Source organism: Capricornis sumatraensis, chromosome 9 (assembly GCF_032405125.1).
Source record: "Capricornis sumatraensis isolate serow.1 chromosome 9, serow.2, whole genome shotgun sequence".
NCBI classification, from domain to species: Eukaryota; Metazoa; Chordata; class Mammalia; order Artiodactyla; family Bovidae; genus Capricornis; species Capricornis sumatraensis.
This window is the reverse complement of record NC_091077.1, coordinates 56,892,521-56,910,101: the sequence shown is the minus strand read 5'-3', so window position 1 is coordinate 56,910,101 and position 17,581 is coordinate 56,892,521. Positions and strand designations below refer to the sequence as shown.

The following is a 17,581-nucleotide window of genomic DNA, read 5'->3' as shown; positions in this document are numbered from 1 at the left end:
GACTGTATGTGGGCAAACAAATTGAGAAGCTTCAAGTATGACAGCAGTCAGCTTTCTCTCTGACCTTGTCTGGAGCAAAGCCAGGGAGCTGGCTCTCTTTGGTTTAGAGGGTTCTTAGAATGTTCACAGCATTCGTCTCATACCTTTCCCAGAAGTTCTCCCTTGGCAGCCAGGATTATGACTCAATGGAGGGGAAAAATATACAGTGCCTACTAGTGGTCTGGCAGAAGCTGTTCTAAGATGTTGAGGTCAAAGAAGTAACGCCAGCATTCTACCACTGTGATCCCCCGGCTGAACCTCGCTTTAGAGCATCATAGAAATTCTACACAGAGCACAGGGAATGAGGGGCGCACATTCCACACTGGGACGAGAGTGGGCAGGATGAGCTCCCATTCCTTGGTCTGGGCAGTCGTCTTGAGACATCGAATCATTACGTCTGCAAGGTCACCTAGTCTACCTTCCTAGCCAAGGCAGGAATCTGCGCTCCCACCTGTCCTTTCCTGGAGCTAAACAAGGCAGAACAGGACCCATGCTCAAGTCCCCAAAGAACAGCAGGACGCCCTCAGTGGAGGCATACTATATTTAAATGCAATTCACCTCTTTGGGGTCTAGGAAAAGCCGCCTGTAGACTCATTTGCTGGGAAACGTGGTCTGCGTGGCCGAGGCAGTGGACACCGGGGTCACAGTTTTGCTAAAAGCTGACTTCCTCCGGAGGTCTGTCTGCTGTCCAGAGTGGCAGCCGCTTCGGTGGGCGAACAGGATGGTCATCTCCGGGCCCAAGGGGGCTGCCTCAGGCTGGGACCCCTTTGGGGTGGCTGGCTGTTCAGGCTTCCCGGAGGTGTGGTGTTTGGCGGGAGGAGGACTGTAGTTCTGAAATCTCACAGTTTTGACTTGCTGTAAGACAGGAGAACAAAGGGACATGGCTGAGGTGTGAGAACTGTGCTGTTTCCCCCAGGACTTGGCTCACGTTGTTCCTTTACCCTGTCCCTTCTGGGAATGCCTCATTCATGTGTTCCTCCAGCAAATACTTGTGTCTGCATGAGAGTCCACCAGGGATCACCACTCTGTCAAGTGCTATGTACAAATCCAAGCGTGAACAGAACTTCCCTGACAGATGACAGTGAGAACCAGTGCTTCCGTGGGGAAGAATAAGATGCTAAGGGAGTGGGTAGGAGTATCCAATTGAAGCTGGAATGGGACTTGTCAGGGAGGGCCTCCTAAAGGCAGAGTTATTTCAATCAAGAACTGAAGAATGGGGATTATCTAGCAGAAATAGAAGGGGCAATCACCGACCTAAGAACAGGGTCCTAGGCAAGAGGGTATGATCCTTTCGAGAAAATATAAGAAGTTCACCTCCCCTCTCTCTTCTCCACCTGCCAATAAGGCCTGTCTTGAGGCCCACCTCTTCCCTGAGGCCTACCTGCTGACTGCGTCAAGTTCTGTGATTAACTTATAAATCCTCAAAGCAGAGCCAGCAAACTAGACACCGCTGACTACACTTTGTCTACAGAAGGTTTAAGAGTTTTTAGCTGCTAACATGAAAAATTGGGAGACTGCTATATAAAAGTCAGGATTTCATCTGTCTCTTATGATATAGCTCAGGTGCACCGGGGCCAGGGCCCCATTCTGCCAACAGTTGGCTGGTGCTGATCGGCAGCTCCCTGTCTATGTGGGAGTCACCATCTCACATTTGCATAAGCCTTTCCTCTCTCCCTTCTTTCCTAGCCTGTTACAGGATCTGTCTGGTACAATCAGTGTTTACCTTGGCCATTGCCTGTCTTTTGTTTGTTTCTTTAGTCACTAAGTCGTGTCTGACTCTTTTGTGACCCCATGGACTGTAGCCTGCCAGGCTCCTCTGTCCATGGGATTCTCCAGGCAAGAATACTGGAGTGGGCTGCCATTCCCTTCTCCAGGGGATCTTCCTGAACCAGGGACTGAACCTACATCACCTGCATTGTAGGCAGATTATTGCTGAGCCACCAGGGAAGTCCCAAAACGAAACAGTAACAGTCACCTAATTTTCTTGTTACCTCCTCCATCCCACCATCCTTCTTTCCTCAAGGATATTACTGAGAACATAAAACGTTTACAAAAATTCTTATGTCTTCTTATGGAAAAGCCACAGAACCACAAAGGTCCTGATAATCGTCAATTGAGTAGTTATAGCTCTGTGTGACCTTGACAAGTCACTTACACTCTGCTGTGTCTCAGTTACCTCCTCCATACTGTGAACAGGTACACATTATTCCCTGTGTAAGCACTTTACTCATCTCATTTAATTTCCACTCCGGTCCTGTGAGGCTGTGACTCTTCTTACTGCCATTTTACAGATTAAGCAAAAAATCTCAGAAAGGTGAAATGTTTTAACCGGAGTCACCAGCTAGCAAGCAGCAGAGCTGGAATTCAAAACAACATTGCATCTGAGGCCAAAGCCATGCTTTTTCAAGTCACCCCTGGGCCTTGAAAGTAGGATGTATGAGATATTCTGGAAGCATCAAGGAGATTCAGTAACATGTCCAGGGAGGATGGAGGTGGTATAAGGATGTGGAGAGGGGTTGTGTGTGAGGATTCCTTTGATTCCTCATCCATTCAAAGTTGAAATCTCAGGAGCTGAGACACTGTGCAAAGTTAGGGGTCTAAAGAATCAGGCCCTCCTCACGTCACCTCATGGTCATGCATACATGTTCAGTGTGTCTAAATCTTTGTGACCCCCATGGACCGTAGCCTGCCAAGCTCCTCTGTTCATAGAACATTCCAGGCAAGAATACTGGAGTGGGTTGCCATTTCCTCCTCCAGGGGATCTTCCCAACCCAGGGACTGAACACACGTCTCTTGTGTCTCCTGCACTGGCGGGAGGATTCTTTACCGCTGCCATGTCACCTACTCCTACCTTCTCGCTGCTGTTTCTTGAGTTTTCTGGTTTCACCAGGATGGAGGGCGGGGCAGATGCAGGCGGTTTGGGGAGAGGCTCACTCTTGACGGGAATTTCTTTGCCTTCCATGATGAGGGAGCTGGCTGCCGTGTGGATCCTGGTGTCACTGCCCCTGCTGACGCACGTGAGGGCAGGCTCCCCAGTGGGAGTGGGCTTGGGTCCCAGCTCCGCCGCCACCGTGGAGGCTGAGGAGGGGGCCCCCTGTGGCTGGTAGAACTGGAACTGTTGAGGCTGGACCACCATGGTGGGGCTGTGTCTGAAGGAGCCCACCACGAGGGTGGGGATCCCCGACTGGACGGGTCTCTGCAGAGATCCATCTGAGAATTATAAGACAGAGATATCAGCCCTGGGGCGGCTGACAGCAGCTTGGGGTGGAGGGGGGCCACTGAGTAGGCAGTACGTCCTGATATCCCAGAATAGTTAAGTGCTTTCCCAATTTGACTGTGCTCACATTCTCCCAGGGTCTTTCAAAGGTGACCTTATTCTTTTTTTAGTGCCGCTTGCCAGTGCTGGCAGCCAATGACTGGCTAGGTGAGTGTTGGTGGGGGGTGGTGTCAGAAGGTGTATTACCTCCATTCGTCCTCTGTCTGTCTCTCTGTCTCTCTCTGTCTCTCTCTCTCTCTTTCACACACACACACACACACACACACACACACACACAATTCTATGATCTCCTTCCAGGCCTTTAAGATGGGATATGAAGAACACAGTCCTAAAGAGAGGGCTTCACAGTGAGAAGAGAACTGAAATGTCATGCAGACCAAAGAGGACACAAAAGCAGAGACAAAGCAAGAGACAGCAGACACTGAGACTCACAAGAATGAGTCAGCTGAGAGGCATGAGCAGGAGGGAGAGTGAGGAGAGAGGGGAGGAGACTCTGACCAACTTCTTGAAGAAAATTCTGATGGAAGCATTATGCCTGTGGTATGGGGACCTCTGCTCTTCATCGGGTCTGTGGGGAGGAAGGCTGAGTGGGATTTAGAGACCATGTCTACTGGGCAAATGTGACAGTAGCTGGAAGCAAATCTGGAAAGGCTATTTCCGAGTTAGGGTTGGGAACAGATGAGCTTCGGCAAGTCCCATGACACAAGCTCTGGAATCTCATCTCTTCTCAAGGAGCCAGGGGCTGGTCAGTCACATCACCTTCCTGCTCCTCGGCCCCTCTGGTTGTAAACTGGAGCTAACAACAGTACCTCATGGGCTGAGGTGAGATTATATTTTATGATGCATGCAAAGTGTTAGGATAGTGCCTGGAACATAATAAATGCCCCCATGTTTGAAAACTTTTTTTGCTTTTCTAGGTAAAGGAGAAGCAAACTGTAAAAATGCATGCATGGTCTAGGAGTTTGATTTTGCCCCTTTCACTTCCCTGAGCTCATTCCCCCCTCCTTTTTTTTTGCTTTTAACTGAGATGAGCCTCCTCTGTAAAAGGAAGCCATTCCTTCCCCTCAAATTCTCTAGAACACAGGAGCTCCCCACCCCTTGAGAACATGTCCTATGGGTGATCTGGATAATCAGCAAGTTATTGTACTCTGAGGTGGGGAGTAGGAGAGACACCCTGAGCCACATTGTGGGTCATTTCTCCATAAGGGCCTCCCAGCATTTGCAGCCATAGCAGAGATGTTAGTCCTCCGTGACACTCTATGGACACATGTGTGAATCAAAGTTACGTGTGTCTGGCACAGAGGACCCATCCAAGGCTGTGTTCTGTGTCGTGACTCTTCATCAGGATGGGTGTGAACATGAAAAGCAGACACTCACTCAAGAGCGTCGGTATTCTCAGCCACCGCTGGCAAGCCAGCCACCGCTTACACGAGTCTGACCTTTCAATGTCGACATTTATTTTCCCACTGACAGCCCTGTGAGGTGCATATAGTCAATTCTCTGTCATTTCTCTTTGCTTTGGGGAGATTGATAGCTTGACCAGCCTCACCTTGGGGAAAGGGAGAGAGAGAAAGCTTTGGGAACCTAGAAAAGTCAAAGCCATGCTGGGCAGACCTGTCCTTGCTGTGCTGTGCTTAGTCACTCAGTTGTGTCTGACTCTTTGCAACCCCATGGACTGTAGTCCACCAAGCACTTCTGTCCACAGGGATTCTCCAGGCAAGAATACTGGAGGGTGTTGCCATACCCTCCTCCAGGGGATCGAATCCAGGTCTCCCACATTGCAGGTGGATTCTTTACTGTCTGAGCCATCAAGGAAGCACAGACCTGTCCTTAGGCTCTTGGAAATGAGTGAAAAATCAGTTTATCAGCTTATGGGTTCCTAATTTCCAAGAGGTTGGAGCTTATTACATGTGCACACAATGCAATCGGTCAAAACTCCAAGTTGATCAAGACAGATGTAAGGAAGAGAGGAAGTGTCCAAAAGGAAGTGGGAAACATTGCCATGGGGATGTTCTTCTTGGCATTCATAAGTGTGAACATTTCAGCACTAAGTGAAATGATACATTCACATTATGGGTGGACCTAACATGATCTGCTGAATTGTAAGAGCTATGATAATACTTATAAGACACTAATGCTATAAAAATAGCTAACATTTCTTGAGTGCTTATTGTGTGCCAGGCACCGTATCATTACTATTAAATGGATTCTTTTATTACTCTGATAAGGTAGGTGCTATTTTTATTTTCATTTTTCAAACGAGGAAACTGAAGACCCAAGAAGTAAGTAACTTGCCCAAGGCTATTGTGGTGGGATTACTTATTGTGTGTGTTGTAGGGAGAGGGGGGAGGATGGCACTGGAGGGTGCAGGAGGGAGGCACGAGTGGCTCAAATTAAAACAGGCAAGACTGCTGAGATTAGTAGCCAAGCAAGCGACTAGAAAGCACTGAGAAAGAGTAGAACTAAGATAACTGCTTTAATTTTCTGAGGGCATTTTCCTGTGTGGCATATTGCCCCAGTGCGAATCCTTTGCTCTGACTAGTACTGCATGTTCACCTTTATTTTTTTAAGATCGAAGGAGGGATGGCAGAGCCCAGGCGAAGTCAGGGGATGTTGAACAAATCAAGTTAGCTTAGCTTGGCTTGTTGTCATCTTCTAGAGAGGTGTGCAAATATAGAGGTTTGATGTCTTATAGAACAATGGGTCTCAGAAACTTTTTAGAACCTCCCAAAATGAAGTCTTATGCAGAGTTTCAATATATTAGAAGATAAAAGCACGGCTTTTAAGATGAAGGAAGTTATGTAGCTGCCATGCACGCAATGTGGATGTTATATAAAAATAAAAGCAAGGTGCAGAACAGTGTATTAGATTACACGGTATGCATGTACATAGATGAGAACCTGGGACTGGGGGTGAAGGATTGGAAGGATATATTTGAACAATATAGTGTAATTTTGTATAATATAATTTTTAAACTTGTACATATATTAGTTAAACAAAGTGGGATTCAGGGGCTTTTAGCATCAACTCCTCTTTTCCTCCTCCCCTGCATCCTTCATTTCCCTTTTGGTACCCCCGAGGGTTTCCACGGAGCACAGTTTGAGAAACACTGATCCAGCAAGTGCTTTGGTCATTCTGTCTTAGTAAGAACCAGCATCCAGCCTAGGCCATGTTCTAATTACACGTTGGTACTCAGGGCTGGTATCATCCCAATCAGTGTGTGTGTATGTAGTGACTGAGGGCTGTGACCCTTTTGCTTAATCTAATAAAAACAACTTGATATTTGGGAAATGTAAAGCAACCTTAAAGCAAAGATCCTTGTTTTTGCAAAACAAAACAAAACAAAACCCCCAAACCACTCTGTTTCCCCAGAGTGAGATCGCCCCCATCCCTCAGGTCTAGGCACGTACCTCTCTGCCACCACTTACTCTTTCTCATGCTACCTCGTCCTTTGCGGAGAGAGCCCTGCCCTAGGGTCCCCAGGCTGGCTGGGCTTCGCACAGGGTTGACTATGGCCGTGGGCACGAAGACAGACTTGAAGGGCCGGCTCTGCCGGGGATCACTTTCTGAAATACTGCCTTGGGAGGACACAGAGGAGGTGGATAACGTCCATGTGGTGTAGAGACCAGGACTTCGGGAGTCTGGAACGCTAGATGTCTTTCTGGTTGTGCAATTTTTTTTTTTTTTAAAGAAATAGAAAAAGAAAAAATTCAGTCAAGAGTCCAGCCATATACCACAGTCAGCTCCCAACCATATACCACATGTGGCCTCTCCTCACCTACTCCTACCCATATATACATACCACACAGAGTCTTAAATAGATAGGCCTCAGCTCCCACACCTGGAATAACTGTGTGGGTACTCTAAGGGAGGGACGAGGTCTCCTACTAAGGCCTGGTGGGACAAGAAGATTTGAATTTCATCTTCTTTCACTCCAGCTCTGATCACTCTTCACCCCATGTTCCTTCAGCCCTGAGTTTAGAGCATAATACCTTGTATGTGCTCATCTCACTTTGGAGGGGCAGTTTCTTGTTTGTTCAGTGACTTGTCCACTAGATTCTACTCTTTGGAGGCAGAGATTTTATATGACTTATTTTATATCTTCTGTGTTCTGCATATATTGTTAAAGTGTTGAATGGCTGCCATAATGCACTTAGCACTGAAGCCAGCCATTCTGTGTCACACATATTGAGCACTTAGGCTCAGATGGTAAAGAATCTGCTTGCGATGCAGGAGACCTGGCCTCGATTCCTGGCTTGAGATGATCCCCTGGAGAAGGGAAGGCTGCCCACTCCAGTATTCTTGTCTGGAAAATTCCAGAGGAGCCTGGCGGGCTCCACGGGGAGTCCATGGGGTTACAAAGAGTCGGACATGACTGAGTGACTAATACTTTCACTTTCACTGTATGTCTGGCATTGGCCAAGTCCTTTGCCCACATTATCTCATGCGTCCTTCACAGCAGCCTTCTGAGTTAGCAACTATAAATACTACTGTTTTGTAGATTTAAAAAATATAGATTTACTGATAGTTGAGATTTGAACTCAGGTCCAGGCTGGCCCTTGTCACCCACGCTCTTATCACTGAGAGATACACTACCTTCTGGCTAGTCAGAGCATTCATCATTTGGAAAACCCTGTATCCTGCTTGAAATAAACAAACCAAAGGAGCTGGTAGGCCCTACACATGCCTCCACAAAACCTAATCCTTCAGCCTTAGGCTCTAATTTTTTTTTTTTTTTAGGCTCTAATTTTTAAGAATAGTATTTAAATTTTGAAAACAGCAATCTCTTGCCCATCGCTTTCCAGCCTGCAGCTCCCTGAACCCCGTGGGGAATGGCTGTCACTTTACACGCTCCTCTTGTCCTCGTCCCATCCTACCCCAACATCATAGCCCCAGTGGAGTAGCTCTTCAATCACCTTGTCACTCTGTTGATTCAGTAACCTCTGCTAATTCCCTGGAGGTAACCAACTCAACCAAGGTCCTGGCACAAAGATGTCCCCATGTAGTTTCCTCCCTGTCAATGCCTCCAGGTTTCTCTTTAGGTAATTTCCTCTTATTTCTCCTTTTTCTCTCCCTCTTTTGCTTAAAAAATTGTATGTAGTTTAATAATGAGCCACCAGTGTTGCACAAGATGGGAAAGGCACCACTTAATGTGGCCAGCTCTGCCCACGAAGCATATGCAGCCACACGCCCTGGGGACAGATGCTTGTGGTGAGGGGGTTTCTGTCCACAGCTTTCATTTTCCTCTGGTCTCTGCGGATGCAGTCAGGGAAGCGGAGTGGGCTGGCCACCAGTCTGAGCTCAGACTGCATTCTGGAGATGAGGGCTGGGCCGAGAGAACTCCCCAGCGCTGGATTTCATGGCAGTGTCTGCACCTTGCCTGTGTTTTAAACAAAGACCTCAAAGTGTAGGATGCTGCAAAATGGACCAGCAACAGGGAAGACAGGTTCTCAAACGGTTGGCAGTGGCAGCGGCAGCAAGTACAGAAAAGTTAATGAGGCCTGAGCCAGGCTTATTTGACTAGTCCTTTCTTTGGACAACTGTTTATAGACTGAGGTGCAACCTCATTTTGGGGGGCCCAGATGAGGCTGGATTCCAGAAACTCCTAAATTTCAAGTCCCCTTCCCAACACTGAACCCCTCTATATTTTTTGGCAAAAAGATCAACATGGGCTTCCCTGGTGGCTCAGGGGCAACAAATCTGCCTGCCAGTGCAGGAGACATGGGTTTGATCCCTGGTCCACGAGGGAACAACTGAGCCCAAGTGCCACAACTTCTGAACCAGTGCTCTGGAGCCCAGGAGCTGCAACGACTAAAGCCTGAGCACCCTAGAGCCTGTGCTTTGCAATGAGAGGCCACTGCAATGCAAAGCCCATGCGCCACAACTAGAGAGTGGCTCCTGCTCACTGCAACAAGAAAAAAGCCCAAGTAGCAATGAAGAAGACCCAGAGACCCAGCACAGCCAGAAAAAAAAAAAAACAAAAAACACTCAGCACTTACCCAGCATGTTCTTCTAACATCAAAATGATGTGCTAACATATATTCATTAATCCCCATGACACCTGAGATCTGCAGACGTTATGATCCCTGTTTTCTAGATGGAGAGACTGAAAGGCATTCTGGATTTAAGGGGGAGGTGAGCGTGTTGCCTCTGATTTGCCCCACTGTGCTGCTTTGAGTGTATCCCCCTTTCTACCTGAGATATAAGCCCTTAAGAACTTGTGTAGTACATGAAAGGGGCCTGACACACGTGCCCTCTACCCTGCTCAGTACTGGCAGTAGCCTCTTGGTAAGGCAAAAGCTTGCACTGTGACAGTCTTTATACAGTTCTGTGTAGCAAGTTAAAGGACAGTGAGTGGTGGCCCACCTGTCACTTTTCTCTACCCCTTAGGCAATGGGATGGCATATGAGTCTGGTGAAGGCTGCCTGAAAGAGAAATATCCCAGCTTACTGGGCAGAAAGGTGTTTATTGGGAGGACAGAAAGGAGTGGAAAGAGCGTGGAAACAGGATCCTAGGGAGGCTGCTGAGAGTGGGAGGCAGGAGTCTGAGGTGGGGAGTGTCTGATCAGGGGCTGCTGCTTGAGTGCTCGCCATGAACAGTCTTCAACTTGGCCCATGTACTTTCCTCCCTTGTTGCTTCCTTGTTCCCATTTCCAAGTTCTGAGAGGCTAAGCGTGTCCCTCAGCTGTGGTGATGAGCTGAGGAGGTTGGGGAGGATGGGGAGGGGAGAGGGAGAGTGAAGAGGAGGAGAAGGAATGGGGAGGAGCTGGTTTCTGCAGCCTCTAAAATGGGAGGAAACATGCCTCCATTGAGACTGGGTGTGGAGGAGGAAACCCAAAAGCAAGTAGGTGCTGCTATGAAGGGCCTGAATGAAAACATGACAAGTGTGGTGTACCCCCGACCCACGGGCTATCTCTGGGATCTGGGGAATAGGTCGTGGTGGCAGAGATCTAGGTGTGGTGAGCATAGCTGGACAGGCTGGCGTTACCCTCTAGCAGAGTGCTGGAGCTTCACACACCCCAGCAGCCTCTCCTCTTTCGGTAATTAAAAGGCTCACTTGCTGAACCGTAAATCGAAACCCTGGCATTTTGGTCAACTCTGGTCTCTCAGTTGATCCCCAGACTCTGTCTGGCTCAGTGCATTAGGAGATGATGCTGATTAAGAGCAAAGGTTCAAATCTCAGGGGGCACCTCACACCTTGGAGGTCTGGCTGTCTTAGAAAAGGCAGTCCTGTACACCATGGGGGCTGGAGGTAGTGCAGAGCCATCCCTGCAAACACACGATGAAAATGGGGGGAAAACCTCTCACTCACACAGAACCAAAGAGCAGAAAGTGACCTCGCACAGGTAGTCCAACCCACTCAGTAGCAGAAACTCCCCTGACAAAGGTTGGCCTCATTTAGCCCTGAGAACTGGGAGGAACCAAGCCTCCCACAGTGAGAAGGGTTGTTAAGAACAAGGGTGAGCTGCCCCTAGATAGACGAATTGAGCATGTCATCTGCATCCAAGGTTTTGGGGATGGAAACTTTCTCTGCATCTGGGAGGCTGTCAGAGGAAACATACACACAGAGAAAGCATTGATCTGGTGTCAACTAATAGCCCTAAGGAGATTATACTGTGACAGTGACTTTCCTTTCTGGAAATGCTGATTTCCTGGAAGCAAACACACACATCAGCATCAGCATCAGCAGCATCTCAATATATGCACATAATCAGGTTTCTATGAGCCAGGGGTGGGGAGGGACTCATGGCCACCTACGGTGCTGCTGAACATCTATCCACCATCGGACACACTGCCACCTCGGATAGAGTGAGTCGAGAAGCTCATCATTTGCCCAAGAATAGATCTACCTTGGAGAAAAGCCAAGGAGCGAATGGGAAGCTGGAGCCTTGAACTACATTGGAACAGAGTCCCATGTGCCTTCTAGTTAGGGTGACCTTAAGTCTAGATTTTCCAGGGAGAGTCTCAGTTTACACCTGCACTCCTGGTAGTGTCCCTCTTCTATCTCAAAAATGTCCTAGTTTGGATGATGAATTATACAGTGACTCTTACTTTAATGGCTTTTTTATGGAATAATCAGGACTTTAGGCTAAGGCCTGATGCAAATGCCCCACTAGAGTAGTAGAGATGGCCCTAGAGAGTTCACGATAGTTTCTTCCAGGGAAGACTATTCATATGTTAAGGTAGGTCTTTGCTCTTCTCTGTCACTTCTGAACTATCCTCCCACTCTCCTCAAGACTTCCCAGCTTGGACTCACAAGAACAGACTCTACCATCTCCTACTCTGCCTTGTTGCAGACATCACTTTCCCTGTTTCCTTGAGGAATTGAGCTCCCGGCTCACTGTCATTCTCTCCACCACAACGGATCTTACCTCGATGATTTCATCTAGTCTTTGGGCTTTCATCTTAAGCCTAGACTTCTTTCTTAAATGCTAGATGTGTATAGACGCAACCATTTACTAGGAATACTAAGGCATCTGAGACAATGTGCTGCAAACCAGGCTTTTGCTTCCCCTCACTAACACCTCAAAACCTGTTTGTTCCTCTTTTGGATTTCAACTCCATCTCAGTAAAAGGCAACCTTGTCTTCAGTTACTCAGGATTCACTTTGAATCCTCTCTTTTTACACCCAGAATTGGATTTGTCAGAAAATCCTATTGTTTCTACCTTTAGAATAAACCACAATCTAACCACTGCCCCCTCCCTCCCTCCACAGCCAGCACCTTTGTTCATTTCACCGTCAACACCGCCCCCCTTCCCGCCCTAGCTCCCCCCAACCCCGACCCCCCGGATTCTTACCATATCCGCTTAACCAGTCTCTCTGCTTCCACCTTTCCTGTCTACAGTTTACTCTCAACCCAGCAACCAGAGGGGTTCTGATTACAATGCAAGTTAGATCATGTCACGCTTCTGCTCCAAGCCCTATAACATGGTTGAAGTCATATTCCTCATTATGACTGAGCAAATTCTGAATCTGAATCCCTGTCACCACTCTGGCCTCATCTTGTAGGAGCCCCCTCCCTTCCCTAATCCAGCCCCTAGGCCTTCAGGTCAGGGTGCTCCTTCCCCAGGGCCTTTGATCTGTCCTCGCTGTTCCCTGGGCCTGGAATGCGCTTCCCGCACCCCTCTGTTCTTCCTTCTCACCGCTCAGCCAGCCCACCCCCGACCAGACTATTAACATTGTAGTCACCCCTACATAAATTCTATCCCCCTTTCCTGACTGATTTTTTCTCCTTAGACCTTATCATCAGCACACCACTTATATTCCTTACACGTCCTTTCTGTCCATCCCACCAGAGTATAAGCTCCAGTGGGCAGAGATTTCTGTGTATTTTGTTCACTGGTGTTTCTCCAGTATCTAGAAGGGTGCCTAACCTACTGTGCTCAGTATATATTTGCTGACTAAATGGATTAAAGCATCAGTTATAGGCATCCTTAGTTTGCCTTTGGGGATTTTGCAAATTTCTAACAAATTCCAAAAACCACCGAAGGGAGTAACTATGACCTATTCCAACTTTCTGGCATGCAAAGAAATCTTTTTGCCTGGATCTATTGGTACCCACACTTTGCCTGTATTCTATCTAGAAAGGGGATCTGCCACCTCAATAAAAGCAAGCGCAGTCTTTTATTGAACCAGAATCTTCTAAGTTGTATTCACTGGTTCACTGTCCCCTGAGGGAACAAGCCTGCTTCCTGATCTACACAGTCTATTATGGTCTCTCTGACCCTTGTCTTCTGCACTCAAACAATCCTAGTGTCTTTCTAGGTTTATCCAGTGATGTAGCTTCTATTTTCTCACCATTGCAGCCCTCCTCTGGACACACGGCCCACCTACAGGAAGGTCCCCCAAACTGGCCACATATGACTCCTGCTCTAACCCCTATAGAGAACAATGGGATTATCCGTTTCCTTGGAGTTATGACTCTTTGGTATGTCATAAAGGTAGTGTTTATGTGTGGTAAGGGGCTTGGTACCTTGTGATAGGCTTTGCCTGGACTTATAGGGGGTGGAGGTAGCACCTGGACGTATAGGAGGAGCCATGGATAGTTTTGGGGGCCTGTGTGTACTTGTGGTTGTATGAGGTGGCTGAACAAACTGTGCAGCAGTGCAACTGATGAATGTGCCAGAGAATGAAAAAGGTTGGGAAAGCTGTTTGGAAAGAAGACCTGCAGGGTAACTAGCACATGAGTGGGGGGTTGGTGGTCTGAGTCACGAAAACCTTGCCTAATGGCACCACATCCTGGGAAGTCTCCTAAGGTGCTCCCAGAGGTCTTCTGATCTTTGGGCTTTCCCATTGTTCTATGATTATGGAGTGTCTGGGTGAAGACAGTGAAGTGTGATTTGTGGGGGTTGTACAGTAGAACTGAAGTCTAGTTCCTGAGCAGGCTGGTTAACTGCACATCACCTTCATCATCTGTAAAATAACACCCACCTACTGGGATACTCGAGCATGCTGCTGCTGCTGCTGCTAAGTCACTTCAGTCGTGTCCGACTCTGTGTGACCCCATAGATGGCAGCCCACCAGGCTCCCCTGTCCTTGGGATTCTCCAGGCAAGAACACTGGAGTGGGTTGCCATTTCCTTCTCCAATGCATGAAAGTGAAAAGTGAAAGTGAAGTCACTCAGTTGTGTCCGACTCGAGCATAGCCGAAGAGTTAAAAGATGCAAAAGTATCAATACTTGTAAAATGTGAAGAGCTATTTAAAAGATAACTATTTTACTTTTTTTTTTTTTAAATTAACCATTAGGAGGATAGTGAAGCAAAAATTGTTTCTTGGCCCACGCTCTGAAAGGATTGAGTCTTTCAGCCATTCCACTCAGAGATGGACTCTGGCCTAGATGATCCAACCCTCTGATTCCTGAGATTGGAGAGGACGCACCTGAAAATGGGGATGACATAGTTGTTGGGGAAGATGCCAACTCGCCCGGTCACCAAGGAGACGCCCCTGAGCCAGCCGTCCTGGTACTTGCCCAGGACCCTGACACCCTCTCCCTTCTGTAGGTCCAGTTCATCAGGTCCATGGGCTGAGTAGGAGTGCAGAGCTACAAACCTGGGGAAACACAGGGAACTGGTGAAGGACGCTGGTAAGTGTGCCTAATGGAACCAGCAAAGGGTGAAGGGAGAGGAAAACTCAGAGTCCATGACCCAGTGGTTAGCACTAAACATCTTTTAAGAATTGAAACCTCACTATGTAAGGCAGATAGAAATGGTGGAATCTTACTGCAGTTGCAGTGGAGGGCCCCAAATCCCTGCCCCCTCCATCTCCTCCCTCCTGCATAGAGTACTCTGAAGCTCCAGGTCACTCACTGAGGTCACATCAGTATTTTGACATTGGGGAAACTGGCTGAGAATAGAGAAAGGAGTTGGTGACCAGGAATCAGTGGCAGAGTTGGGTCGAAAGCCTGAAAGTGATGGTTTTATATAGGATGCTTGTTCACACTGCTTAGAGTACCCTCAAGACAGTGGTCACAGCCATCAAGGGTCAGGGAACCGAGGGGTCAGCATAGAAGCCTCTCTGATCCATTCTCTCTCCTGAGGGTAGTGACGTGTCTGACTCACAAGATGCTAGCTTAATGTAGGCAGGAGATGGACATGGGGTAGTGGGAGGCAAGGGTTAATTTCAGTGTTTCGGCACACAGTGGAATGAATATTGGCTGCATTGTGGGATGGAGGAAGATGGGCTTGAAACGTGGCAGAAATGTTCTTGGGTTGGAGCAGTGACTTTCCACTCTGAAGTCCACATAGTAGCTTGGGTAGATAACATCCAGGTATGAGCTGGGGGATAAAGACCCTGGGGAGTAGTTAGGCTTTGGAAGGAGAATAATTACCCAACTAAAGGCATTAAAAATAACCCACTTTGCTTTCCCAGATTTGGCATTAAAAGTGTATGGCTTCGAGCTGGATAGACGCTAAGGCAGCAGTTCCTAACCTTTTTGGCGCCAGTGGGATGGTTTCAGGATGATTCAAGTACACGTTCAAGTGCACAAAGTACATTTATTGTGCACTTTATCTCTGTCATTATTATACCAGCTCCACCTCAGATCATCAGCATTAGAGCCCAGAGGTTGGGGACAACTGCTCTAAGGACTTTGAGGCACTGAAAGGTTTTATCAAAGGGGCTAGGAGAATGTTCTCATCTGCAAGATTTCTTTTCCTCCTGAAATGTTATATTTATTTCTCACTGATACAGCAGCATCTACTGATGACCAAGCATTGTGAATCTAAAGAAAAACAACAGAAATCACTCAGTACCCAATCTCCCTGTAGGGTTTTGGTACATAATCTAGTCTCTTTCTGCTTTTGTAAAATAATGGGCCAGGATGACGTAGTTCGGTAATTTGTAATTTTCATCATTTCCTTTGGACATTGTAAAGGAAGGGAAGCTGTTGTTTCTCTGCATGGGATGGTTAGGGATGGGGATGCTCGATGACAGAGGGATGGCAAAGATGACTGCTCTGTGCCAGGACCAGGAGTGGAGGGTTGAACTCTTTTTTTTTTTTTTACTCACATGTTAGCTGAGAGGTGTTGCTGGGAGCCAGGAAGACTGACAATGGCTGTGGAATGTCCTGGGGAGGCAGGTGCAGGGTGATAGGTGCTGACCTGCAGAAACAGCAAGCATTAGGAGCCAGACCCACAGCAGAGCTGCTGCATTCTAATGCAACTGAAAACCAACAGGCACACCCAGCACCACCCATCGTGTGTCTTTTTCTCTGTGGTTTGTGGCTGTGGGCAGAGCAGAGTGGTGGTGGATTGGTTTATGGTCTGTTGGGGTGGTATGCCAGGGTCACATTCCAAAAGACTGCTCAGATAAGGCTTGGGATGAAGGCTCGTTCAATTTACAGTCAACAGAGCACTGTCAGGCTCTTCTTTATGTTCCCCCAGCCCCTCCCCACCCATTTCCTAGAGCACTCACCTCCCTCTAAGAAAACCTGTTCTTGAAAAATGATATGATGGCTAATGTTGAGAACACTCGCCAGGCAGTTTTAAGTGCTTCGTAAGTATCAGCTAGTTTAATCCTTATTAAAGGAACTATTATTATCCCTATTTTTGGATGAGGAACTGAGGGAAAGAGAAAAATCACTCAACTAGAATGAACCGACATTGAAAACCAGGTACTCCAGGTCCTGAGCCCATACTCTCACTAATGTTAGTATTAACACACACACACACACACGCACATGCGCACACACACACACACACACACACACACACACACACACCGGTTTATCCTGTGACTTAGTGATGGTGAATCTGCAACCTCTTCACTTTTCCAGGCTGAAAGAGGGAGCAAAAATTCTAAAAGCATCTGGAAACTGCCAACTATCCTGAGGCTTCTCTTATTATCTAATGTTTTACCTTGCTTATTTTCTTCTCAGCACATATCACAGACCGTGATTGTTTCCTTGTTTATTTACTGACCATCCCCCATCACTAGACTACAAGTTCATGAGGAAGGGACTATGTCTTGTTTATCTTGTGTTTCTTATATGCTTAATATGTTACTTGTAACTTAATGAATGAATGAAAACATCTTTCTACCCACTACACCAAATATTAATGAAATCTCAACTATTTCCATGCCATCCAGAGTAAACACATTCAACCAGTCTTCAGTTATCTACCTTTTAGTCATGGTAGCTACATATATGTGCCTTTTTAGGACTGTGCTTTGTGGGTACAACTATTATTTGCATAATGTGTGTTTGAGCAGTTGTGAATCCATTACTGAGTATGTGTGTACAAGTGTGTATGTTTATTCAGAACCTGTGACAATTGTATGTACATGTTTGATGGCACTGGTCTATTGTATATCTTATTGTGTTCATGCATGTGGGTCAGATAAGCATGTATGCTATGTGTGACATATGTATGTATGGTTGTGAACGTCTATCTGGAATTCTGTATATATGTCTATGAACTCTAGAGGTGTGTGCAAGAAGGCATGGAAATAGTTTTGTGTGTGTGTCTGTGTCAATGATTGTATAAATATATGTATGGTTGTGTATGTGTGTGTGATGTTTCAATTCAGTTATAGGATCAGAAAACCATTCCAGTTAGATAGTAAGAAGGGTTGGCAAGACTATGCTGCTGCTGCTATGTCACTTCAGTCGTGTCCAACTCTGTGCGACCCCATAGACGGCAGCCCACCAGGCTCCCCCGTCCCTGAGATTCTCCAGGCAAGAACACTGGAGTGGGGTGCCATTCCCTTCTCCAATGCATGAAAATGAAAAGTGAAAGTGAAGTCGCTCAGTCGTGTCTGACCCTC

The 17,581-nt window shown here is 47.2% G+C and overlaps 1 protein-coding gene across 1 annotated transcript in view; it reads right to left on the bottom strand.

The window, feature by feature from the left end:
• The window catches only part of SH3RF2 (SH3 domain containing ring finger 2), a 148,566-nt gene that overhangs the window by 15,379 nt on the left and 115,606 nt on the right, over positions 1 to 17,581 (bottom strand). The window contains exons 5-9 of the mRNA XM_068981215.1: positions 15,824 to 15,915; positions 14,195 to 14,365; positions 6,745 to 6,977; positions 2,891 to 3,249; positions 598 to 894 (exon numbers count right to left, since the gene is read on the bottom strand). Coding sequence (XP_068837316.1) covers positions 631 to 894; positions 2,891 to 3,249; positions 6,745 to 6,977; positions 14,195 to 14,365; positions 15,824 to 15,915 — 1,119 coding nt within the window. The 3' untranslated portion in view covers positions 598 to 630. The remainder of the gene's footprint in view (positions 1 to 597; positions 895 to 2,890; positions 3,250 to 6,744; positions 6,978 to 14,194; positions 14,366 to 15,823; positions 15,916 to 17,581) is intronic.